This window comes from Melozone crissalis, unplaced genomic scaffold, assembly GCF_028551555.1.
Source record: "Melozone crissalis strain CALT ecotype California unplaced genomic scaffold, PUWL_Pcris_2 ptg000004l_1, whole genome shotgun sequence".
In the NCBI taxonomy this organism is placed as follows: domain Eukaryota; kingdom Metazoa; phylum Chordata; class Aves; order Passeriformes; family Passerellidae; genus Melozone; species Melozone crissalis.
In genome coordinates, this window is record NW_026535782.1 from 45,271,947 (window position 1) to 45,299,884 (window position 27,938).

Genomic DNA, 27,938 nt, shown 5'->3' on the forward strand with positions numbered 1-27,938 from the left:
GATAGAGAGAAGTTGCCAGTGTCTCTGCAAGCGATGCTGGCACTGCAGACCTGCAGCAGGGACTCTCGTGCGTTTCCCCGGGCCTCAAGGGGAGAGAGCAAGGCGGGGTGGGGGCCGCTCGCCACCGGCTGGTCTGGCAGCGGAGAGCGGCTGACCCGGAGAGCTTTCCATGGGACCGGGCGGAAAGCAGCGGGGTGGGAGATCCCGATTGCCAAGAGAATTGAAGAACTAAACGGGTGCACTTTCGAACTGATGTTGCCTCCCAGCTTTAGTCCGAGGATGCGAGGATCCCTTTTCGGGTTAGTGGACTGCGGGGGGAGAGTGGGGCAGGACAGAGGCTGGAAAAAGTTGCTTATTCTGCGTGCGGTTGTATGTGCTGGAAGTGGAAGTAAAAGTGCAAAGCTAGGGCTCTGATAAAAGTGGCTGGTTTAGGGAAGGAAAAGCTGTGATTAGAATATGAATAGAGCTCCAGGAGAGGAAGAGAAAGGGGGATTATAGCTGAATTACTTTGACCATGGACAGAGCCAACGTTTTCCACTCTTCTCCCCCTCTCCCCTCCCTACACCCAGACTACCCCCCTTCCCTCTCCCCGTCGGGAAAAAAAAAAACAACAAAACCACCAACTCCACACAGCAAAACAAGCGGCGAGGTTTCTAAAGAGGAAGCTCCGCGGTGCCTTCGCATCCCTAGGCGGCCCGGCGGCGGGGAGCCGGCGGAGCACCTCGGCCCCACGGGCTGGGCCGGGCGGGCACCGGGGGGGCCGCTGCGCACCCCCACGGGCCGAGTTTTGGCGTGGGGACCCCCCCAATGTCCACTAAGTAAAAATAATATCGGAGAGAGACGGTGCAAAATCGAGTACGCAGCCGGCGGAGAAGCCCTCGCAGCGGCGGCAAGGACGCCGGCCGGCTCTGCCCGCCGCGGGGATGCGTCCTGCGAGGCGGGAGCAAGGTCTTCGTGGCTGATGCTTCTCCTCCCTCTGCCCTCTACACCACCAAAAAACAACTCGAACCCAGCGCAGGGGCTCTGCTGCTTCCCGACGGCCATAGCAATGCCGACGGGGAGCTTCCATCTCTCCGTTCCCCGCAGCCCCCGGTGCCGCCGGGCTGGCTCTGCTCCAGGCGGCGCCGCACCGGGGCCCCGACAGGGCGGGCACGCCGGCTCTGCCACGCTGCCTCCCCGCGACGTCGCGGCCTGCGGCTCCTGCTGCCGCCCCGGCCTTGCCCAGAAGGACCCATCGGCCCCGGCCCGCCCTCCTCGGGGCTGCCCGGCCCCCGGCTGCCGCCCCCGCGGGGCTCCGGCCCGGCCGCCTCGCCCACACCGCCCGTACCGGGGAGCCTCCCGCTCCCACAGCGAGCGGACACGCTTAGCCCCGTCGCAAAACGCCCCTGCGGACTATGCGGGTGCATTTTGACCGTCACAGCCAAAACGGTGACATTTGTCCACCTTTTAATGGATTTCCTCCCATTTTTTTTTCTCCCAGGGCTTTATCGTGAATGATGCAAGCCCTAAGGAGGCCCGAGGGAAGGCCGTGGGTGAGGGCCCCTCGGGACCAGCCTGCTCTTTTCAGGAGAGCCCAAGGCTCCGTGCGGGGGCAGAAGACCCCTCAAAACCTCAGGGACATTTTTGTCTGAGAGCAGGGCTCGTTCTTCAAGGGGTTTTGAAACTCTCGTTATCTTTAAAAGCCAGGAGGATGCCGGCGGCGCCGCCTGTTCGCGGGGAGTTACCTGGCGTCACCTTGGCTTCCAGCGGGTGGTCACAGCCCTCGGCAGCCCCGGGGCGAGGCGCCCAGCCCTGGGCTGGCACAAGCCCGCGGGCACTCGCCATCCATCGCCCCGTGGCGCGGGGAGGTGCCCGCAGGCAGGGGCCCAGCTGATGGAAATGTGGAACACATGCTGTGGCAGCCGCAGAGGATCCATCAGGGGCACCCTGCAGCTGTAGAAATTTCACCTTCACCAGTGTAAAGCTTCAGAGATGCTTTTGTGTTGCTGGTATTTCAGAGATGAGCAAAATGAAAACACAGGATTTGTGAAGATAGGGATATGCTCTTTCTGGGGGCGATGAGAAGGATGGCATTGAGCACAGCCTGGAAGTCTGGAGGCTTGGGCTATTCTTTGACAGGCTGCAAAGGTGTGTGTTCTCTATGGAGGATGATGCATGGGTAGGATCAGCAGCAGCACTTTTGTTAGACCAGAGATACCTGCTGCAATGTGTTTACTCCCTGCCTCTCCAGGTTAGCTCCTGTCCCAACATTCTTGTGGAATATGTCAATGCTGTTGCCTTCCGGCTTACCTAATCAATCCCCCCTTCCAGTGTCTCAGGTCACTCCGGTGTACTTCATAGCTCCATTAGTATGTCTTGTTTGGGTTTTGCTTATCTATTTAAATAGAATCTCATGCTTCTGGATATCACATAGGACACATTAAAGTACTTTATTCTTCTGAAAGCACAGAGCATCTCCTGTGCTGCAGGCTGGCAGTTTTCAGATGGAAGCACTACAAGTCACTAGCTACAGTTTTTTATTTAATACAATGGGCAGGTCTCAGCAAGGATGCAAAAAGTATACAATTGGGAATTTTCATTCCAAGTTCTTGCCTATGCAGATCATCCACAAGCCATAAAATATATGGAGATTAACCCTACGCTGCATCAGATTATGCATTTTGAGTGGATCGGGATTCAGCTGCTATTGTGAAAAGAATATCATCTTTATTCAACAATACCAACTTTTGTTGGTGCAGGAAAGCAGAGCGAGATCATCAAGAGAAGACACATTCCAGGCTGCTGAACAACTGCATGCAAAGCTGACATACCAATTTAGGTGACCAACAGATAATGAGTTTCTTTTGATGGTTCAGCAAAACAGAGGCAGAATGGAACTATGACAGTTTGTGTTAACTTACCATCCAGGTATTTTGAGATCTTGCAGAAAAACACATTTCTAGGACTGTCTTTTACTCTACAGCTGTCTGTGCCAGTAGGCTGTGACCACACTTTTTTTGACATAAAAAGCTCCTTATGCTGGTACTAAACTCTGAGCATCTGTACTGAACTCTTAACAAATATTTTGGGGAAAAACCCCAAGGAAAGCATTTTCAGCAAAACTACTGGCACAGGAAAAAAAATAATTATACTGTTATATATTAATTTAGCTAATTCTACTAAATGCAACTAAAGGCTGAAGTTGTACTGAAGTTTTCCCATAGATTCCCAGGCAGCCTGCATAAGTTTTAGGAATGGATGGGAATTGCTCGTAAAAGGAGTTACATAAGATGGCTCTTTGCAATACCAGGGATCTGAGTTCAGTGACTCAGGGGATCCTTCTGGACCCGAAGTATCTCTGTGAAGACTGTGAGGTTGCTGGCAACAGCCAAACACACAGTGACACTTCATTATTTTATCAGTGGCCTGCAGTGAGTTGTTCCATATTTTCTTGCCTGAGCCAGCAGCCTCCTCCTCTCATCATGAACCCATGCTTCTGTCAACCTTCCTTCCCAGCTCCGTTCCTGTTTCTGCTATCTTCATCTTCTGGGCAAATCCCATGGAAGAAACAGAGAAGGATCTTGTTTCTGTACTGGCTTCTCTTTCCCACTTCCTCATCTTTATTACCAGAACAGGAAATGTTAACTTTATTTTACATATATTAACACCCCTGAGGAAGCTATATGTATAGGTGAAGGACAGGATATGGAGTAAGCTGACAGATGACTTCTGGAATCAACTCTGTGTCTGTGCTTGGGGAACATGATGCTGACAGATGCAGGAACCAGGAGTGGAACATCAAAAGGCTGCCTAGGTAAACAAGTGCAGCAATTCCTTCAAAAGCCTTTAATTGACACAAGCACCACGAGAAAGTGGCTAGGGCAGACACATATGCAGGTATCTGGGAGAAAACTATCAGAAGAGCAAAGGTATGCAAATGATGGATTGCACATGCACAGGGCAGGGGGCACCTTCCTTTTAGTTGGAAAGAAAAGTAACATGAATTGCAGCTGGTATGCTGTAACTGTAGACATTTGTGAAGCCAAGTTTTGTTGAAGATGAGCACAGTCGGCCTTAGATGATCTCCTCTTATTAATGTCTGCGAAAGGAATTGTGCTCAGCCCAAGCTCTTTTCTTGTTTATAAAGCAGTGCAGTGACAGTGTTGCCAGAAGAGACCACTGGTTCACACTGGTCACTGGTCAGTCTGCAGGGAGAAAGGGAATTCACTCTTGTGGGTAGTATCAGCATGTGTAGTTGAGAAGAACCACAGCCCCCAGGACTGCTGACCAGAACGCTCAGCCTGGAGACACTTGATGACTTGAGTTTGAGAAAAGGGCAAGCAGTCATCGATTTCCGAGCTTACACCAGATTTAGCTGGCTTTTGTTGTGTGTGGCTGGTACTAGTTACCAGAGGATTTGTACTGTGTGTTGGAAGAAGAGCCAGCCCTAAAAGCTATTACAGACAACAGACACAGAAAAGATCCATTCCAGACTGCATCTCAGCTGCCGAACAACTGGATGTGAAGCTGTCATATCCTTTTAGATGATCGACTGATAATGAGCTTCTTTTGATCTGCCTGGAGCACAGAGAATTACCTTCAGTGCCTGCCTCTGACTTGCAGGGGGAGGCTTGAAGAGTTTAAGTTTCCAATTCACCAGGAGTTCAGGGGAAAACCGTTTCCATTATTAGAATATAATTTTAGCAAGAAATTAGAACTTTGCTGTTAAGCATGCCAATTTCTTTCTTAGTTCTTGAGCTATTTGCTGTTAAGCACACCCATTTCTTTCTTAGTTCTTGAGCTATTTCTTAGTTTATAAAGTTTTATTGTCAAGTAGACAATGACAACAGTGCACCATCTGCAATGGTAAAGCATATGCATAGGTCAAGGAGCTCCCCAAAACTCAGGCTAGTGAAAGACAAAGGCTCTGCTGCAGTTAGCAGCAGGGAATGACTTTTGATTTGAATCTAACATGCTGTTTTTATACTGACTGGGAGGAGGGGATAAGGACATGCACAACAAAGTTATTGGAAAAAATATGTGGTCACCGGAACCACCTCAGAGTTACCTGCCTCAGGAAACACAAAAATAAACAGGTAACTGCAGTTAGGAGAAACAGACAGCAGTTTTTTTCCCCAGCAGTGAGATGAAAAGAGCAATGGGCAGCTCATGAGCTTAGAAGAATTTTTTGGAAGGTGAAACAAAGGCCTAAGTCCATTTGCTGGGTAGACAACAAAAAAATTTGCTGTTGATTTTGAGACAGAGAGAATAAAGCCATATTGACTGCTTTTTGAAAAAAAAAAAAAAACAACTTCAAAAATTCTCTTCATTAGCTCTGACCTAGGTTTGGAGAGTTTAACTGAGAGTTCTGGTGTTTTGGGATGTATGAATGTTCATACTAAGGAAGGCAGAGGGGCTGCATTTGCCTCCCACGTTCATATGGTGAGTTCTTAAATGATTGCAGAGAGGCAAAACTGAGTCATGCAGTCTTCACTACCTGAAAGCACAGAGTCTGACTGGGGCCACACATCCAGGGCAGAGTAAGATTGACAAAAGTAGATGTTCTTACTCTTGCACCTTTCTACCCCTTCCCAAAGAAAGGAACCCCTTTCCTCCACTGAAATTGGTGGGCTCATGCTGAGATAGAAATATTTCATGAGAAAGATGGACTGATGTCAGAATTCGGTTCAAACACATTCAAGTTCCTAGCAGCATTTAGGTCCAAAACATGGGTCCATTTCTGGGCTTCTGAGCCTTAGACACAGAAACTGGAATCCAGATCCTCATCGTGCCTTGCACACGTTAAGCCTCCCAGCACTGGTCCAGATAATAGTAACGAGTCACCATCTGGCTGGATTTTACAGTTTGATGAAGTGCTCAGTTTTAAGGCAAGCACGTGTCTGGCACCTGGGGACTGTGGAGCCCTGATCCCAGTTCTGGCACAGTTTTTCTGTGGCCCTGGGCAAGTCACGTCCTCTTCAGAGGAGGGGATTCATCAAGTGCCCCATGGCCCTGCTGAAACGGCAAAAGGCTGTAAAACAATCCTCAGCTCCAATGGGAGGAGAGGCCGGCTGGAGGCACTCCCTGCCACAGCTCCAGAGGCGCTTGTGCTGAGACACGGCTGAGGAGGGCTCCTGTGGGAGGGCTGCAAGCCAGTGACCTTGTTTCAAGGCCTATGCTTCCACTCACTAGGGCCATCCTCATCCTCAACAGCCTTGGGGCAAAGTACAGTAGTATTTTTAGCCCTTCTAGTTTTGTTTTGCAGCTGTGTGACACCAGTTACTGTCAGGCCTTACAGATGGTCTGAGCAGGGCTTGCAAATTCATTGTCAGGTGCACAGCACTTTTCATTAGTTTGCCATTTGTTACCACAAACCAGTGAAATATTCTTCAGTCTTCATAGGATTTTAATTATGATGTACTCCCATTTTGCTATAAACCACAGATATTTTCTTTATTTACCATTAGAAAACATGAGAAGAGACATAGTAATTTCTCATCATCATGAGTCTATGTTTTTCATTGGTTTTCCTCCCTGTTTAAGCAAGAAATAAGGAGTCCAAAGAATTAAAAAGCTCACTTTGCTGCACATTGAAGCTTCTTTGTAAGAAAAACTCTTAACGAGATATGGGCATTACAAACAAAACCAATTGTGCATAGTGGGAGCCCTTCCTTTACTTTCATCTTAAAATTATTACATCTCAGTATGTCTTTATTTCATAATATAACCTCTTTGAATTGTTTGAAAATTGGCCAGTCTGGTTTCATTTTCCTTTACGGTTTGTTTTTCTTATTTCAATGTTTCATTTACCTTAAGAAAAAAATAAACATTAAATACCTGTAAGAGTTACATAAATGATCTGAAGTGAAGCTGTTTCTCGGAACTCTGAACTAGTGCCCTGTGTTGCTCTCAGCTCCAGAACTGGCCAGAAGCCCTGTGCTTTGCTCTCTACCCCATAGCATTCTGCAGCTCAGCCCTGGCTTCATTCTGTTTCTCACAACCAAACAGTGGGGCTGGACATGTACAGTATTCATTAGGATACATAGCATCTAACCCTTTATCTGCAAAGCAAGTGATAACTTTTACTACATGGAGCTAGGTATCTTTTCCAACAGCAGCACACAGCTCTAGCTCACATCAGAAAATGGATTGCATCTGGTATGGGACTGATGCTGGGACTGATGCTCAAGACCTGGGCACTATATACAGGGAATAAAGAAGTTGCAATGGAATGGAAACCTTGTGGTACTTTTCTAGCCACAGCTCTTAGAGCTAAAGCCTTCAGATTTTGTGAGGTGCTGTTCAGAATACGGTATCTAATTCAGTAGTTAGACAGTGATGGCAGGGTTGATCTGGGCAATACCAGCTCCAGCAATGCAGCTATGAGCTGACATAAGACCTACTTTCTGAAGGCATCCACAGTATAAAAAGGGGGGGAGGGGAGGTTGTCTGGGAAGATAATTCAAACCGCTGCAAGGATGAGGCTCACTAGAGGAAAGTAATGTGACAGCTCTGGGGTTCTGTATTTTACCTCACCAGTCCATGCATTATAATTTTTTCCTGACTATAGCACGATTCCTTCCATGAATTGCCACTTTGACCAACCATATTTCAGGAATCCATAGCCTTCTGTTTCTGCTGCTGGTTTTGTAATGCTTATTCCATTGCCAAGAGATTACTTGTAGGTGTCAATTATGATGGAACATAGGCTGCCTCCTAGAGAGACAGAAGAAGTAAACATCAGTTTCAACCCAGATCTGCACTCAAATAAGCCTCCAGTGTAGGCACAGGCTTAGGTCAGGCAGCAGTGATGTATAAACACAGCTGATGTAGGTATCACCAGAGTAGCTGATAGTGGGTTACCCTCACTTACTGCCCGATACGTCCAGTTTCTATACTTTACTGGATCTATCAATCATTCTTATGGCTGGTCCTTTCTTCCTAAACCCCAGCTATTACAGGATATCCTTCACCCTCGAAAATCCATTAATCCCCATGCTTCCATCAGCTTGAGGTGAATGAGCTGCAAGGTTCCTCCTCAGGGCTGCACACAGACCTTTTCTCTCAATGAGGTTACTCATGAGCACATTTTTTGTTCCTCCTCCATCTCTGCTGTAACTGCTTCAATTTCCACACATGCAATGTACACATTGCTTAGTCTTTCATGTCCTGCAGCTCTGACCACCCAGCCTAGGGAGAGGACTAGGGAGCAAGGACCCTTATCCTCAGCGTGTTTCTGTGGTGCCCCCCAGCAGCCGCAGCCTTAGAGGCTCACTCCCTCTGCTGGTGCTCCCGAGCCGCAGCTGGGCATCTCAGGCACCAAAGCAGTTGTTCATTCAGTTGAGGCTTTTGGCTAACCTCTTCCTCCAGTGTGGAGGATGTCACTTTCTCATTCTCTTAAAACTCTTTTGTAAATAACCCTGAGCTGTCTGGATGCTGGAAGAGCTGCTTCAAGTGCTTTTTCAATCCAGTTTGTGCTGTGTTGACATCTGTGTTGTCACCAGTCTAATTGCAAGAAAAATGGGGGGGGAAAAAGAGGAGGAAAGTAGAATGTTATTTCTTCAGGCTTGGTTTTTAAGCCCAAACACAAAAGTTCAAGTTTAGGCATTTAGTGGAAGGCTAAAAAGAAATCTGCTCAGGCTAATACTCATCTAAGCTCAGAGCTAAGAGAACAGAAGCAACATTATTGCATGAGCAGTGTCAGGATCACCAGGATCGTAAAGATCAGCACACAAAGTTCAGACACATGAGGAGCCAAAGAGCATCTCAGGACTTCTACATCATAGGCAGTGTTCCGTATCCTCGCTGACCCAGAGTGCTGCTTTTCACTGAAGGAAGTCTGCATGTTGCTGTCCTTTGCTTAAAAAGTTAACTGAGTAAGAGCTCATCAGTTTAGAGTACTAAATGATTCTTAGTTCATCCACTGCTTTAGTTCTAGGCTTAGACCTCATGAAAACAATCCATCTGTTCCCCTTCTAAATCCTTTCAGGTCATTCAAACCTGCTTCAATGTCAGAGAAGGATTTGTTGTTCTTCAGAGGTTTGGTTTTGTTTTTAAAATGTTTTAGCTATGTTAATATTCTAGAAGTTCTAGAGTCCTATGACAGCACACTAGGTAATGATCATTACCTGGTGTTTGCAGCCTGTCTTTTCAGGACTTTGAGCCAGTGTATTATCAGATCTGCTACCATCAGCAGGAATGGAATGGATATCTGTGTGCTGTATCATGCACTTGCTACATACGCAGTTACCTCCTCCCCTGAACTTCACGGAAACTGCGTACATTTAGTTGGCAACATACTACCAGTACAAGCACACCACTGCTGGCACACAAATGCACCTGCATGTTGAAATCTCACTCAAAATGTCTTCTCAAGCCCTTGAGAAAGTAGTTCCATTTCTCTAACACTGACACTATTTTAGAAAATTTTAACAGTTTAATGAACATGCTTTAGGAACAGAAAATGGTTTACACATTTTAACACCTTACCATCCTTACACAACTGTTAACATATTCAGCCAGTATTATTTAAAACATTTATTACAATGGTTTGGAAAACATTTTTAACCTCTATGAAAAGGATGTGTATTTAGCTCTGCTTATGACTAGCCCAGCAAAGACCTTTTCAAACACAAGCATGGGATTTTTTAAGTGATCCAAGTGCTTTGCTGGACCATGGCCTTATTCCTCAATTCCCACATGTCCTGTTCGTGACTAATCAAGGCTTCAGAACTGCTCCTGGTGTATTTCACTGACAGACTCATCCATGTCAGCTTAAACACAAGGAGGATATGTAAGAAAGATTTCCTATTGTCTTGCACCTCCACTAAAATTCAGATTTTAGTGTTTATTCCTGTTCACCAAAAAAACTCCCAGTGAGATATGCTGAATTTTCATATAATTCCTTAAGGTACTTTTTTGGGGTCTTTTTCATCTTGTTCATTCATTGTACTTAGCAAGTTTTAGCCTAGGTATGATGTTCATGGACTGCAGCTCTTGGAATAAGAGTTTACAGGCATAAGGTATGCGCAGAGAAGACACATGACATGAAGATTTGCAGTAGTGGCACCTAGGGAAACAAACAAAAAGTTAAGAGTTGGTCAATAACTTCTGCTGAAAAAACCCAATTTCTAGCCACTAGCCACTGTTGTTTTATCCATCTACATTTAAACACTCGCCACGGTCCTAGAAACACCAAATGCTTGAGACACATTTTAGTGCCTAAGCCATAGCTTTAAAGTCCTTCAATAATCAACAGGAGCTTAATGTTAAACCTGCACTTTTCTAGGAGGGCAATCACTCAGTGCTCCGGACCTAACAGGACTGACTTCTGCTTCTTTAGCACTCACATAAATGTCAACAAATTCAGCACTGCACAGCGACAGAAAGGAGGTGAACAAAGCCAAGTGCTTCTGAAAAAATGGTTCACAGTCCAATTTCCATGCTATATGTATGTCACAAAAAGAAGAGTCAGGAAGAAAGAAGGCTTCTAATACGCAATTTCACCCTATAATGTCTCAAATCATTACACTTTCCAGAAAAGAGGCCCTTCTCATCTTAGATCTTTAAACTTTAGTCAGCACAGAAACTCAGTAAAATTGCTTTAACACAACATCTTGGTGCTCTTTGCTCTAATGATCTTAAAATTCAGAGAGAAAGGGGTTTTTTTGCCAAATAGATATAACCGTGACTATATAAGGAATAAATAGGCTAGTCAGCCATCTTTACAGTATTTGGACTCAAATTCAGTGGTGGTAGAAAATATTTCTTATAAAAACCCATTTCCAACCTCCCTATTTCTTCATTCTCCTATATATTAAATTTTCTGGTTTTGGACAGTTGAGAAAGCCACTCCTTTGGGAACAAAGAGTGACTAAGCACTTCCTAATGGTCTAACAAAGCTCCTTTCTTTTTGTTCCTGTGCTTCAAATTTGTATTTCTGCCATAAAGTCATAACAGTCTGAAGATCCAATTAAGGAGGAATTAGCAAAACTCCTGCAGGCTTCCATGGTACAGAATAAGGCTCACAGTCAATGCAGGTTTATAACTACTCCCCTAGTCCCTATTTATAGGGACAGGTACATTCTATGGTGGGAGGAAGTGACCTCAGTGGGAGCCGTTCTCTAGCAATGGCAAGCACGCAATTGCTTTCTATAGGAGGGACAGAATTCCTTGCAGGCCCTGGAAGCCTGATGAGACACAACTTCTCTGCTATAAGCACACGTCTGGCATCTGATTACACCTCCTAGGGACTGAGGAGCAGAGATTACTCACTGCACCCAAGCTCAAAACTACACCATTCTGGGCCTGCTTTGTACTTGATGGGGACCACCCAGAAAGGTGCAGTAAGCACAAAACTCTGTCAAACAGAGATCACAGAAACAAGTACATTAAAGACCAGTTAGTATTAGAATTGACACTACACTGGTCAGAAAAAGGCAACTGTACCATTCAAGGCTGGATCTCGACCAGAAATAAAATTTTTCTTCATGTATAGTTTAAAATACAAATACTTGAGAGATCAGAATAAATTATCATCAAAAAAGGACCAAATCTTGCTCATGGCATTCAGTGCAGTTCTGCTCCTAAGCACCTTTCCAACAGCTCAGTTGGAAAATCTGCATAAACCCATGTAAATCATAGTAAGTTTCAACCACATTTTTAACAGGGACAAATTCTATCACTGCCACAAGAGTCCCTCTCCCCTGTGAAAATACCAGTTCAGGCCCCAACACTGATCTGCTGTTACTATCTTGCAGAAAAAGATACCCAGGGGCTAGTCCTTATTTGAGAGGAAGGGCTCATCTTCCATAAGCCAATTCCCTTAATGCCAGCTATACAAACAATGTTTCTAAAAGGTTTCTTGCAGCAATGTCTTATTAATGCCTGAGTCACTGAAAAGGCCCATTTGGAAGTTTCTCTTAATGACTTCGTCTCTACTGTGATGCTCATTATAGGGCCACTTACCTCAGATATTGGTAGACACAGTATAAAATTCAGCAGAAGCTCTCTTATTGATTACTCTCACACATCAGACAGCTTTTCACAGAATCAGATTGCAAGAATGTCTGGCTCTGTCAGACAGTAGCTTCTTTCACAATTATTTAAGGAGTTAGTTAACTTTGCTACAAACTTCAAAAAATTAATTGTATTAGCAACACCTTAAAAATAAAGTTCAAATGCCTGATTTTCTTCAAGGTATTTTCACTGTCTGTGGACTCTGAAAATCTTCAAGGACTGCTCTGAAAGTCAAGGTCTTATTGAAAAAATAATTGAGCTACATTCGCATGTTAGATTTTTTTAAGGGCAATGCTTTACACAGTTAGAAGTGGTTGTTTTTATGATTTATGGCATGTTCTTCCTTTCACATTACTTCGTACAATTGTTATTTGCACTGCAGTAATTTTGAGAGACGTGGGTCAGAAAAAAGCCTCCCCTCCTACGTACACTGAACACACCCTCAAGAAAAATAGGACTTTCAAAAAGGGTTATGGCACAAGAGCCAGCAGGACCATGCCTAGCTGAAAATCACCAATTTCAGGATGCCCAGAGAAGGGCCCATCTCTCCTCTGGATTACATGTGTTTACCGACCTCTGTCTGAACATCTGCTTCCCCAGGAGCAGAGCTGCTGCTGCTGTGAGCAGACAAAGGTGGTGCTTGGTTTCTGGCCAGAAGCCACATGCTTCAGAAGAAGGATCTGACCAAGGGCAGAAACAGTAGCTGTCACCTTTACACATCTACAAACTGAGAATACACCTTACTTTCCTACTTCATTACATCATAGAAAAATCACACTTGAGACAGTGAAGTGAATAAAGTCCAATTTCCTGCCCCTCCCATTAAATTAATGCTGATATCCAAGACGTCTTAAGTTTCCCACTGCAGCTTTTTGAGGTTTAGAAATAAATCTTTCTCCTCCTCCTTTTAATTCTCTATCTTTTCCCAACATAAATATTAGAGTACCCTTTATCTTGCATGTGCATCATGTATTTTTTCTTCCCTTAGTCATGGGATTTCAGGTCACCTGTTTTTGCAAGGCTTGCAAGAACATTGTATCTCAAACTCCTATTGGTCTCGCAAGTCTGTTTTCTGCTTGCCTAAAACAAAACCAGGTCAAAGCAAAACATCTCCCTCAGAGACCTCTAAGACTTAAAGACAAGTTTGTTTATCTTCCAATAAGAGTGGGTATTTTCAGCATGCTACAGGACAACTTTAAATCTAACATCTCAAAATTGCTGGAGAGATGAGACAGTTAAGCAAAACCCAGCTACATGTGGTGAGTTACACACAGCTTTTTAATTTAGTTTTATGTTTCCCCTACATTAAAAACCAGTTTGTTTTCAGGAGACCAGCTCAGTACTGTGTTATTACTGGTCTCAGAGTAAACCAGCCAGTCTAGAGAGAAGTTTCCTAGAGACAAGGCATTCAGGCAGAAGCCAACTGGATTTCCAAACAGGCTTTCCACAAGGCAGCTGCTTGTCTCTCAAGCTCCAACATGGGATCAGTGCGCTTGCCTGATGCTCTGAGAAGGAACTCCTTGTTTCACAAGACTACAAAGCAAAAGGCATTTGGGAGGGGAACAGCCAAAGAAAACCAAATGCATGGGATTATGAACACTGTAGCCAGAGAACAAGAAAGCAGTAGATACTGCTTTTTTCTCTTATTCTTCTGTGCCACTCTCACTCTTCAGCCTTGTGAGGTTCAACATGGCATTGTAGCAGGAAGATGTGTGAGTAGCCCAGCCAGTATCCTCATTTCTGCTAGCAGAACCATCCAGTACATTGACACTGCTGTTCTCCCCATTTCAAAATACAGATGATATACAGGATTGGGTGCTTAGTAGCCCCTTGCAAGGGTGGGACAGAAGGTCAGCACTGGAATGGAAGGTCAGCAGACAGACTGAAGGGAACAGCCTAGCTGTGGAAGACAACACCTGTGCCCCCACAACAGGAGAGATCCCTGGCCCACTGACCACACACTCAATTCAGCCAATTTTGAACTTTTTGATTAAAGTGCATGAGATTGTTAATTGGTGCCTGTGAGCTCTTGAAAACTGAGAAGCACTGCGACCAAGGGAAAGGTTCTGTTACACAGAGGCACTTGACAACTTACCATCCAGAGTAGCCTAGCAAGCCACACTGGCCACAAACATCCACTTCGAAGGCATCACTTGAAATCATCAGCCTCTCCAACAAAAGCATGCTGGCTCCATAACCTATCAAACAATCCCGTTCCATCTCTCCAAGACGTAAACCACCATCACGGGATCGACCTTCAGTGGGTTGCCTTTGAAATAAATATTTGAGAAATGCAGTAAGTACTCCAAAACATGCATTCTATGACTCTAGGCTGTCTTCAAACTGTAGGAACAACACAGGGTTGATGGACATTACAAACCAGAGCTGCTGACCTCACAAATGTGTTGCTCCTGTACCTGCAATATGATGCAGTTCTGTAAGTGGCAACTGCAGCACCAGGCCACAGCTCTTTACCTCTCAGAATGCAGCTGAATAAGTGAAAACAAAAAGATGTCTAAGAGTATCCAACACAATCTGGACAGAGACTTGGCATTTTTCTTGAGGAGACATTATCGTTTGTAGCTAACAAAATGAAACGATATTCAGCAGTTAATGAATCATCAACCTAATGCTTCAGCTGCACTACAGCTAAGACTAATTTCTAAAACAAAGATGGTTCTGATCTGTGAGGGAACACCCAAATAAGTCAGCAAATGAGTAATATATTTATTGCTAACTCATTATTGAAATGCTATTTTTTTAAAGTAACATTTATCCAGTTTATTTTTTTCATGTATGATGGTTAATAGACTGATTTTTGTGTTCTGTAGATTGCTCTACACAAGTCAAACTTTTATTTATTGTCTGAGGAGACTTCCTGTCCTTATGGTGCCAGAGGAAAATTTTAATAAAGCAATCAAGTATACATTAAAGATTTTGAAGTGAAAAAATAAGGTATTGTATATAATCTAGCATTAAGACTGCATAAGACAATCTTTTTGTTGGACACAATCAAAACTTTTAACCTCTTGTTTGTCATTCTGCAAGTTCATAGTATCAGTTCTACTCTCATATACCAGTACATGTAGGTTGCAAATATCAGAGCAAACTATGAAACAAAAACAATCCCGAATTCCTATAGCACTAATATACTGCATGCATTTTAATGAATATTTACATCTTAGTATATTCCCTGAAACATGACAGCAAAGAGAAGGAATTTAAAAGAAGTTACTGAGTTTCACTGCTCCCTGAAACCTCATGTTTATGTGCTGTTTCTGACACTTGTAGCAGTGTAATCCACCTAAAATATTCAATGACAGATCTGGCCCATTACTTTTGGAGTTTATTTTGTTTCTATTACTTCTAACAATTGAATTTTTTAAGCTTACTAAAGATAATAAAAATAAGATTTTGCCAACTTGCTGCACATCACAGTAAAGAATTTATAAAAGCCTTCAACATCTAATAATCTTTTGTAACACGTTAAAACTAAGCCTAATTACCAGATCAAAATACCTTCTAAAGATACAAGTTGTATTTGTTTTCAGGGGCAAATAGTTTCTCTTACTCTGACCACAGCGGAACCTTAAAACAAATCTGCTTGCAATTCAAATTGTCCTTTTCATTCATATAACCTTCTGTTTTTCCCACTGTTGGGAGAATGGATAGAAGTTGTTTACATCCTGATTAAACTCCCCAGGGCCCCCTCCCCAGATGATGGCACCATCACTGTTCAGATGCTGTTTTAAAGGCTAACCCTGTGGTGAATGCAGTTTCTCTTGTGAAGTGCCAAGAGGCAGATTTTAAAAGCAGTTTGGACCTCCAAGGAATCAGGTATTTGCTATGGTGCTAGAAGTGCCCGAGCTGTTTTTATGGACTGACTTCTATAATATTATTTAATACACTAGTCTGCTTTCAGAGGTTTCACTTGGTGCTGTTCAGGATAAAATAGTTTTACAAATGTAAGCCCAAATAAAGTCTCACCCCAATTATAGCAAGATAAAACCTCTGGAAGTAGTATGGGGCCTCAACACCATGCCTAGATATGCCATAGGTCTTCCAACAGATCCAGGGTGAACATTTTCAAGGCAGATGAAATTCCATTAAAAAAATTACAAAAAGCTCCCTAAATAAAAAAAATCCAACTTGAACCTTTAGTTGTCAAATTTCACTCCCATTGGCTCTGACCTCATTGAAAGAAAAAAAACCAAAATTCCACCTACCTAAAAAGTAGTCTTCTCTAAAGTACCAAAAATTTCAATATTGAGATTGAATATTGAACTTTGAAATGAGTCTATCCTCTGCTTCCTAAGATTATCAGATTATTCTTCCAGCTCACACAAGTTTTAAAATTCTTCAAATAAAAAGTTGTTTAAAATGTTAAAACAGTACTTATAAAGCATCTGTGCTTCCCCTTTCCCACTATACACATGTACACTGCAGCTGTTGCCCTGGGCGACTAACTTCTTTCTTTATTCTAAATGTAACATCAGAAAACAAAGCAGACTCTTGAAAACAAGATTGGGAATATCAAGAAGAAGAGATATTTTTAGTATTAAGGAAATATGTAAGTTCCTAAAATCCTCAAATGCTAAATAAAATGCAGTGATACTTTAAATAAAAAAAAGAAGTGATCTTCATTCAATACAACTGTTGCTTTTAGAACAAAAAAGCATAAAACAATTAACTTCAGTGTTTTCAAGCACATTAAGAATTTATTGACATTAATTCTGTATTTTCTGCAAGAACAGCGGTTCAGCTGAACGGTCTTATACTTTGTTTCACTGGCCAGTGGGGGAAATAAGTCTGCCTCCATGGTCTCAGCAGATCTCCTTTGTGCCTGCTAGGGAGAACAAGTGGCTAGCTTGAATGGAGTTGTTTGCTGAAACACTGATCTCCAAGAAGTGGAACATTACCTAAAAACCCTGCGTGAAGGAGGAGGGCATCCCATGCTTGCAGAGCCCCCGAGCACAGAGGGGAGCCCTGAGCGTTGTTGGTCCCATTGCTCCCCTGCAGAACCTGGCACATCTGACATGTCCAAAGACACAGAGGTGGCAGCTCTGACAATGTCCATCAAAACAACTCTGCATGCAGAAAGCTTACATTGCTTTCTTGTAAGAAAAATTAAAAGCAGGTTTTCTATTAAAAAGATTCAGCAGGACTGGGTATCTGAGCAACACCACATATAGAACTGTTTTATACATTGTCAACTACCCATGGCATTGAAATTAAGGATTGCATTTCACTTCCAGTACTAGTCAAGAGGGCAACATCCCAGTGAGTTTGACCATGGTTGACAAAGAGTGCTGCTTAGCAATTTTGCAGTCTTGTTTTAATCAGAACAATAGCTAGAATCAGTGATGATCAAGAAGCTAAAATATTCTGCCTTATTCCAGATGGAAATACAGCTTTGCTCTGTCACTTAGGGTACATTTGATATATAATAAAATGCATTTAAGACAATGACAGCCAAACTCCACGTTGGAAGCTGTTACAGGATTACTTTTAAAATCAAAAAAGAATGTTAGACGCAATCTACTCTCCAGAAAGTGCAATGGATGATAAAACAATAGCAAATATGAAAGCTGGCAATGCCGACTCTCTCAGCAGAGGCAATGGCAGTAACAAATGTTTAATTATTTCAGGAGAAAAAAGGAAAATTCCTGAAAGACTAGTCAAGAGGCAGCATAAATTGAACATCCACTAGCTTTCCTGAAAGTCAAATAAGGAGCCCTAGTTAAATAGTATGATGCTACTGACTGAACAACAAATTTGCAGAAAGGAAATGATGGGGGAAATCACACAAACTTCATCTTTACATATAAACATTACATTGACTTGGTACTAAGGTTTCATTTAAATTCGGTGTCTCTGAACAGCTGAGAAGTTGGAGAGGCAATACAAAGGCAGATGAAGGGATTTGGGTAAGCCAGGAGTTCCAGTAAATCCTGTGTACGGTTAGCTAAGATAGAGTTTTCATTTTCATGTGAAAGACCAATATAATGCTTAACACACTGAAGAACAGAAAATAGGACAGACAGCCTATTATTTGGGAATATCATTTATGTTCATATAGGCATGCAGCTATGGTTGTGCAACACCTCCTTTTCTCAATGTGGTTGATGAAAAAGTTCAGACAAGAGTTACAAAATCTTTTCACGATTTCTTTCCCAGTTCAACCACTGGCATTTATTTTCACATAAAGCACAAGTTTGTCCTATAGACAGCGTGAGGTCGGAAAGCAAAAAGGCATAGAAAATAAGCAATGAAAAGCCAAAGAGGAAGACACCTCTGTATCCAGTACAGCAGAGACTTGCCCCTCCTTTCTCTAACAGCACATCAATAGGTAGAAGCTGCACTTTACTAAGAGCTGTTGTGCAGCCAGGCAAAGCAAGAGTGGTGGATCCTCACATGATCAGAGGCATAAAAATAAATGAAGAATTAAAGAATACAAATCATACTTGTTATAGGGAAGAGTAAGGGATAAACACGTCTGTCTGTGCTTACATCTTACAAACAGTACAAAGATTGCTACAGTCAGAATCAGAAGTTTTGACAGGTCAAAAAAAAAGGTGCCACCATGCAGGAGGTGAGGTATAAGGGTCTACTTAATAGCCTAGAGAGACTGGCAAAAGACATTTGGAATAATCTTCTAAGATTAGCTGGAATTTAATTTTCTGGCAAGTTTCAGTAAATAATCCTATTGTGATGGAGAGAGGTGAACTAAATGATACCTTAGAAACATACCCAAAGCAAAGCCTGTGCCACTAAACTCTTTTTTGTGAGCAAAGAATATCAGAAACTTTGAACATGAGTGCAAGGAGACACAGACCTTGGCTTTAAGGAGAAAAAGTAGCACCAGTAAAACCAGGAGGCTTCAATTTCCCCAAAGGGTTTCTCAAAGTATGTTGAAATATTAGATCATACTTTAAAATGTCTTCCTTCTACCCACAACTGATTTTGTTAAAGAAAAATACTTACAATACGAGCTAAAATACCTAACAAACCTCTTAAAATACCTATGATATGAGCAATTTGACAGGAAGGGGCCCACAGTGTGTATGGTCAATCAGAGATGATGTTTTTACCAGCTGCTAGCAGTAGTTTGAGAAGCAAACTCAAGTTTTCAACCACATAGAGCACACCTGACCCTTCAGAACAACCTCTTGCCACAGTCCACTGTCAAGAGTTTTTAGTCTGCAACAATATAGTAACAGTTCAGAGCATTTCATGCAAAGTACCACAAGGTAAAAAGGCTCAGTTTTATAGCAATCAGTCAGCTGGGCATACTTCTGCACATCCATAAGAATTTTGTACTCAGCTTGTAATAATACCTGGTGAGCACTGCTCTGGGTCCTCGAGCTCTTGCATGCATTTTATCCAACACCATGTGCTTCAGTTTCTGGTAATACACAGGACCAAAATAGATATATGCCTCCAAAGGCTCCCTGAAAGAATAAAAAGCAAAGCAAAACTGACAACCACAGTTAGCACACAGCTACCTTAAGAGAGGCAAGAGTGCCATGTACAGGAGAAATGTGATAATGAATCCTAGAAAAATGTGTTTGGGCTTTCTGGGCAACCAGTCTGAAACCTCTTTCAGGGAAATCTTCTGAACACAGAGGCAGTACACTGCCAACACCACACGCTGCTGTCTCCAGTGCAGCAAGAAACAAGCTCCTGAACTCTGGCCATATGTTGTGCAGACACGCTGCTACAGCTGCAGGTACCTGTGTCAGCTGTAACATGGTAAGCCCCTCCTCTGTATCTGTACAGGAGCGTTTCAACAGTGTCATCAATAGCCAGGAAGGACGGTAAATGTCTCAGACTCTGAAGAGTGACTTAGGGTATTTCTGTTTACATTCCTTCATAAAGGTAAGCATATATGTAAGCAAATACATCCAGCATAAATGCTCAAAAAATCCTTTTTGTAGGAGCATTTTAAGAATTTGCATTTGCATGAATCGCTTAGCACTGGCACACTGTGAGCCTGACAGTGTCCAGAGAATTCCCTAATTCTCCCTGAGGCACAATCGAAGGCCCAGATGGGTGAAAGCCCTCCTGGCTGTGCATCAGCGCAGCTGCCCTGGCAGCACTGCCCAGCAGCTGCATCCAAGGGACAAAGACTGCTGCCCTGGCTGGCCCTGGGGGCTCAGATGAGCTGGGTGAAGGGCTCTTGAGAACTGTATTCAGGCACTTTCATCAGCTTGAGAATGTCTGCGAGCAGTACAGAGGGTGTTACTCCATTCTGTGAGCTGGAGTATGGCTAAAGATTTCTGTGTTTAAAACACCCCTAACTGTAAGGGGAGTGTAAGCACCTAAGGATCAGAAAGCAACCAGTGAAAAGCACTCAGTCATTTCCCACCTACCACCTTCACCCAGCTACCACCTACAGCACTAAGAAAGACCGGAGTTAACACCGACAGACTCAACATGGCCACAATTTGTTTGAGGGAAAAGAAAAAAAAAGGTAAAATGCAATGTAAAAACAAGCAGGGGACAACAGTATTATACCCTTTCAGAGTCATAACTGATATTATGCAGTGTTATTCCAAAAGTTGCTATTGAAGAAAATAATAAAATTTCATAAGACATTTGAAATCCGCAAACTTTCACATTCTTATGAAATCTGCCTTCACGTTTCATAACAAACAGATTAAGCCTCTGTAATTTGCTTGGAAAAACGTATTAGTATCCTTAAACAAAGTCTCTAAAAAGGGCCCTTCAAAGCTGAAGTTTGGGGACAGGGGATTTTTACAGCTAGATGATTTTATTCTCCCTAGGAAACATGATTAGTCAGATTTTTTTTACAAGCTACCATTACATACAAAGAGGAAGTGTTTCAAGCACCAGGATACTTGATATACAATTTATGGAATATGGAGTGAATAAGGAAAATAAAATTGTATCTCTGAAACAAAAAGAGAAGCAACATATGGAATAAGTTGGCAAGAGAGGCAATTAAAATAAAAAGTATATTAAAAAAACTTGCAAGAGAGACCTAAACTTGCTTCTTGAGAAGAAGGGGACTGGAAGGATAATAAAAATAGCAGGAAGGTAGGATTAAGATACATTTTGGAAGGGCAGGCATGTGAAGCCATATGGCCTTTTCCTGTTCCTAAACTATCTTATGTTCTTTGAACTCTGTGTCTCAGAAGCCAGTCTGATCAACACAGCAGGAAGTTTGCAGATTAGAGTATTATGCCAGACCGAAACATTGTGTAATCGAAAGAAAAAAAAAAAGGAAAAAGGAAAAAAGAGCACACACAAAATATTCCCAAGAACAGATGCTTGCCTCCAAATCCATATCTGCAGTACTATTAAAGTCAACATGAAAATGCTTATCTGATTCCAAGCATATGCAAGACTTTCTGTTGACAGAAATCTGAAATTTTTTCTATCTCTCAAAAAGAAAGCCTTGTTTTTAGCTTTTTTTTTTTTGCCAGGCAGTAAAACTTGCGAAATTTTCATATGTACCACGAGGGCCATTGCCATTACAGCCACACATACACTAGCAATTTTTAAAATGTGGAACCACAAAATGTTTCTAAGAAAAAAACCCCAAAATGCACACTACTTTTCAGCCTCTTTTCTCAACCTCACAGAGCAGTTTTCAAACAAGAGAAAGTTCCTGAGCTCTGAGACATGAGAAGATTTTTCAGATGTGCCCCAACAGGATTTCTCCACTCTCCTGAAACACCTAAATCTAAAGAGCAGATTCTTACCCAGTGATCCCAGATGTTACATAGTCCTTCCCTAGGTAGTTATAACCATGGCGAATAAGATCTTCGCACACATCCTTAACTTTACTGCCGCCAAAAGCCGTTCCATAGTGAAATCTGCCATCGAGCACCCCAGCCTTTCCAGCCAGGAGTTCAATCAACTTTCCTACCTGTCAAAGAAAAGCAGAGTTAGCAGCCTGGTCATTGGGACAAGCAAATTGCTGGATTGCTCACAGCACAAGTCAGTCAGAGAAAGTGTCCCAGATGGCAGCCTGGGCTATTGCGTGCAACAGGAGGAGTGGAAGCAGCCCAAGAGCCAGGAGTACTCCTGTGTGAAGGGGAAAACTGGACTCATCACAGGGTCTGGGAATACTCTTAAGGTACCAAGTCAGGCAGTTCCACTTCTTCCAGTTATCTGAAAAATGGGCAGGATCCGTGTGCCCTTCTGCTGCAGGAAACAGCCATGGAGACTTGATTTGCTGCAGTGCAGCAGGGGGAATAGAAGGGAAGATGCTAACAAAGGAAGGAAGATCAGAGGCTGTATGAAGGAAGCACTGAGGTCTCACAAAAGGGCCAGGCAGCGAGGTGTTCAGCAGGCAGTGACTCTGCAGCACAGGTGCAACACTCGCCTCAGTTCCAGGGAGGTGTGTATAATTTAAGAAGTTTTACAGGTCTGGATCTCTAATTGAAGCTCCTCTCCAACCTTCACCTCACAGTCTGCCCCAGCCAGATTAGTAGGCACAGGCAATAGGGAAGGAAGAACAAGAAATTTTCAAACACAAAAGGCGCAAGTGAAGTATTCAGTAGCATCCCTCTTAGCTCGACACAGAACAAAATGGGTATGATGCACAAAGAGCCTGCAACCCTGCTCCTTTTACAGTAGGATGTTTCAAAACAGTGAAACAGAGGGCTGACTACTAAGAGCAGAGCAAGTGCTGGCATGATGACTGGAGAATATTCTCAGTGAAATCACACTTAAAGCTTTTTTGTCCTTAGTGGCTGATCCCCTTCTCTTTCCCTCTTGGGGGACAGTGTCGTGTGAATGGAGCAGCCTCACTCACCGTCATACGCGATGGGAAGCCATGCGGGTTCATTATGATATCTGGGCAGATCCCTGTATCACAAAATGGCATGTCTTCCTGAGGAACAATCAGTCCACACACCCCTGCAGAAGAGAAAACATTTCAATTCACAAAACAGCAAACCACCAGCAGGGCTGACGCTCATCACCAGATTTTCTTTAGTGTTTTCCTCCTCCTCTCTTTCTTATGGATCACTTTTCTCCCAGACTCATTACCATGACCAGTACTCCCAACCTGCAGACTAGAAGAGAGCCCTAGTGACAGGACTGGCAAAATTACCATACCCTTATATAATGCTCACAGTCATTTGTGAGTTAGCAAATTTGGGAAGAAAGCTTTGGATCCTATTTTCAGAAGCAACTAAAAGTTTCTGTCCAATCAGACTGGAATATCCCAAGAGAGACCCAGTTTTTGAAGCTGATGCTATAATTTCATGAAAGAAAAAAAACATCAGTAATTTGGCCTCTTACGTTATGCCTTTGGACATACAGAATTATTATTGATTTTAATTTTATTTATCATATGTATCTTTGCAAAATACTGTCAATAAAAACACATCAAATGGGACTTTGACAGGGATAAGTAGGGGAAAATAAATAAAAAATAACAAAGATTTTTTTCAGGTAACATCTGTTTGCAGAGTAAAGACTGCTATCAATGAATTACAAAGTGCAATCCACTCCACAGGCTGCTTTTATTTTGTCAGTCCATGAACACAACCTGTCCCTTGAAAAGTTTTGGAAGCTTTTTTCAGTCTTGGATATAAAACAAAGAAACATTGGATATAAAACAAAGAAAACCCTCCAAACTCTAAAAATATTGCAGAAAGAATTAGCAGAAACATGAAAATTCATTTTAAATATGCATCACGCATCTCAAAATTTTCCTTGCAACCCTTATAACTTTCTATAGTGAATTTTGCAGTTCAACATACTGCAGCTATAAACCATCAAGAGATCTAACATTCAAATTCAGGTGTTAAAATGCAGCTGCTTAAGCCCATACTCCTTTGAACCAAAGCTACTGTTTCAGCTGGACAATTTCTTCCAGAAGCCCTTAGAGCTGAAAAAGTCTGCAAGCTATTTGAGACCAGCCTGCTGCAACTGTGGCAGAGCAGGCTTTGGGAACAGTCCTGGAGTGGAGGGGGCTCCTGGAAGACCGAGAGTACTGGTTACATCCCTAAAAAGGCATCCCCCGACCAGCCAGCTCACAGGGGGATATCGGCGTCTGCTCAGGAGGGAGCTCCTCTTCCACTGTCCAAGCAAGACAGGGATAGGTGTATGGGACAGCAGTTAATAGAATGAGAATGGCAAGTATGGGGGAAGGGAGGAGAAAAAAACCATCTGGGGCAAGGGTGTGTGTGCTGCTGTATTTCGTTTTTAAACCTATTGAAACTAATTTTCATTGTTCTACTGTGATAAATCAATAACATCCTTCCAGCTCTCCCTGCCAAGGAGCAATCTTTTGCTGAAAATAAAAAAAAATCAACAACAAAACAAAACAAACCCTCAAACCAACCCACTATCTCTTCCTTGCACAGCTTTTTTTTTTTGCCTTAAATTTTATACACAAATACTCTGTTATATGTGTATTATTGTGCATACATTCTGCCTTATTTGCATTAACATCTAAGAAAGATTAGGTTGCATCTGGACTTCACGGCACCTGTAAGCCAAGAATTAAATCTCAGCTAACTTAAAATTACTTTAGGCTCTGAAAACCTTTTATATGCCAAGCTGGTTCCCATAGCAGACAGCCACTGTGTTGTTTGTTTTGTGTGAAAGTGAATGATAAAAGATCCATGAAATCGACACAGAAAGGCAGAACAGCAGAAAGAACTGAGGGCTCTCCATCATAGCGGCTTCTACCCTCCGCTGACTTGTGTAACAATAGGACCTACACACCCAACTGCAGATCTAACACAGCTGTGCATTTCATTAGATGAAGAGCACTAGTGACACAAGTAAATAATTAACTTATTCTGGTCCGCTGACTGTGGTTATGAGACCAGTCATAGCTGACAGATTTTAATACAAGTTAACACAAAGACAGCATAATGAGCTTAGAAGTTAAAAACAAAATATTTAGACAGAATCCAGAAATGTGAAGCTTACCAGGCCATTTATAAAGTTTCTATTTTACAGAGGGGAAAAAAAGGGAAAAAAGAAAAAAGGGAAAGCTATAAAGCCTTAGTTCTAAGCTTCTGTATTTTAATAAGTTGCTGAGCCTGTAGCAGATCTATAGCATGTCTGTGTGTATTTAGAGGAGCTTCTTCCTACCCTGTGTTTTAAGAAAGTTCATTCAACTGTTGAAAAAGCTGAAAGATACCTTTCCTATATACAATCCTACTTGTAAAAGTAGGTAACTGCAATTAATTCAAAATGTAAACTTGATTTTATTCTGCAATTGCTTGCTTTCAGAAGCTCTTTAGGAGAATAATGCTCGCAGGTCTGCACTTTAAGCTCCTCAATTTACTACTCTCTTTTTTTTTTTTTTTTCAGCAGAGCAGTACCAGGCAAGCAAACAGCTGCAAAAAAGTGACCAAGTGAATTAATCCATGTAAGTGGAATTACCACTTGCAACTGGCCAATAAAATAGTAAAGGAGAGGAATTTAAAACAGCCTCAAGTTCCAAATTCTGTTCAAGTATGAACTGCATTTCATTGAGCTGCTCAACTGAGCTGCTCAACTACACCCCATACAATATTCATAAATAAGGCACAGTCAAACTAGGAGGCTGTTTTGCTCTGTGGCTCTTACTAGAGGTGAGTATTTCTCAACTGTCACTGATTTAGACATCACAGGAAAATTGATCCTCAGCATTCATAGAGGACACATGGAATAATTTGGTTTCATTCACTTCCCTTTCTCTCACAATTTTTATATGCTGCATCTGGAATTGAGTAATACAACTTGAGACTAAATTCTATATTGCAGTGGGACTGAATAGCTCTCACCTATACATTCTGGTGTCTCATCTGGGACCAGAATCAAGTACTAACAACCAGAAAAAGCTGCAGACAAAACAAAAACCAAAATCTGTTATTTAATGTGGATTAACAAGATGGTTACGTGCTTGAACAAGAAAGAACCTAGCAACTTGCTACATCTAATTTCTTTTCATTTGAAAAACAAATTAAATTCTAGAAAAGAAACTTCTGTGTATCTATTTTAGAATGTCGCCTTAGAAAGAAAATCAGTGAAAATGCTAAGAAATTCTTTTACAATACCAAAAAGGAAAAAAAACCCTGGATTAATAAGCATGGCAGCTTAATGCAAGGGTAACAGTTTAAATTACAGTAACCTTAAATCAGACATCCACAGTGGTTTATATGCAAGTATAAAACAGCCATGGGCAGTGTTTTTCAATGCTATTGTATGGCAGCCAATAAATGACAGTCCCCTGACTATGCACAATGGCCCCCAGCCCCACACACGCTATCAGCATCAACGCTGACAGCATCTCAAACCCATGTACCTCCACAAGGCACTGACAGCATAAAGAGCCCCTCATCCCTGTACTTTTGTCTGAGTTTCTTTTCCTAATCAGGAGAAACTCAGGTTTCCAGAGCTGGCACCTTTCGTGTGGCTGCTTTTACAGTTTGCTGACAAACACAGCCCAGCCAGACTAAAAGCGCGGTTCGGCGCAGAGGGGGAAGGGGGCGGCTGGGAGGGGGCAGGGACAGAATGCAACACTATGGGAAAGTTTTTCACCAGGCTACGATAAGGTGCCTTCTATACACACACATGCCAAATGAAAAAAAATCATCAAATAAGTCAAAACAACCTAATATAGAAAACTAATTACTACCAGCAGGAGGGACATTAGAGAGCAAAGGAGATGACGTGAATAGAAGCAGCAGCAATACCAGTTTCTATCAGCAAGATAAAAAGAAGTGTGTTACTAAATGTGCTTGTTTACTTGCTCTAATGATACGGTGGTAAAAGCGCTAAAACTGACTTGAAAGGCATCTATTTTAGCTTTGCCAGATTTGCCAGAATTTGGAAATACTCTTGAGAAATAAGACAACATCACATAATTAAGCAAAGTTGCAGCAGTAACACAGCACTGTATGTTACGGACAAGTGACAGATTTGAAAAAATTAGTAAGGCTGAACAACAAATTCACAGCTGCTTCAAAACTCTCTAATTACATACTGCGTTGGCTAACTAAGCATAAAAGAAGTCTAGAAGAAAAAAGTGCTGTATCACATAACCTTTGTTCAATACTGAATCATTCACTGATCTATCATATCACTTGCTACATCCCATTTGACATAAGAGGTAAAGAACAGAATTAAAATTAACAGATAAATAATGCATAAGTAAACTTGATTAGTTTTCTTATTAAAAACATCACTCTAAATGAGAGGAGGTGCTAGAAGACAATACAGTTTGTACACTGCTTTCCCATGAGCTGCTGAATGGTCTGATGTGATAAATTTGCATAGTCTGAAGCACACAAAGAGCTGATTAATTGAAACCCTTACAATGTTTCTGGAAGCAGCTATTGTAAAACAATAACCATAGGAACTTTACAAAATACACATGGCTGAATGAGTCAAGAGCTTAATAAAATGTGTGTTCAGGATACACTATTTGGAAACAGAATTAGAGATTTTTATTCTGTGCCATAAAATGCTAAATCACGCTAATTTCAGAAGGTCAGTTGAGGATTTAGTGAAAAGGTCAGAAGGTTACCTGTTTGCTGCTCGAGATAAAAAATGCTCTAATTTTCTTCTTAAGATAGCAAGCTAAACAGTGGTTTTGTTAAAAATACACAGAAAAAAAAACAGTCTGGGAAGTTTTAATGGCATTCTGACATTTTCTCAAATACAACCCCTGAAGATAAAAACTTGGTAAGAAATCCCTACCTTCCCTGATGCCTAATAACTCCTAATCATCCGACATTCCTGCAGTCGATTAAGAGCAAATTCTTTTTAATGCCACTTGAACCATTTAATTACTATAAACCCACTGACATTCTATTAAAGTACTCATTCTGACTTATAACACGAGGGGAAATTACACAAGTAGCCATTTAAAACTAACATTTTATTTTAAATGTTCTGCTTATCTGTACTGTACAAGTACCTATTAAAAGGAAAAAGATAGGTTGATCTCCACCATGAAG

General features: G+C 42.1%; 1 protein-coding gene across 1 annotated transcript in view; it reads right to left on the reverse strand.

Annotated features, from left to right (window-relative positions):
* Positions 1-9,395: 9,395 nt before the first annotated feature.
* POLR3B (RNA polymerase III subunit B) overlaps positions 9,396-27,938 on the reverse strand; it is a 71,756-nt gene continuing 53,213 nt past the window's right edge. The window contains exons 24-28 of the mRNA XM_054272925.1: positions 22,784-22,887; positions 21,726-21,892; positions 19,335-19,448; positions 14,093-14,266; positions 9,396-10,048 (exon numbers count right to left, since the gene is read on the reverse strand). Coding sequence (XP_054128900.1) covers positions 9,919-10,048; positions 14,093-14,266; positions 19,335-19,448; positions 21,726-21,892; positions 22,784-22,887 — 689 coding nt within the window. The 3' untranslated portion in view covers positions 9,396-9,918. The remainder of the gene's footprint in view (positions 10,049-14,092; positions 14,267-19,334; positions 19,449-21,725; positions 21,893-22,783; positions 22,888-27,938) is intronic.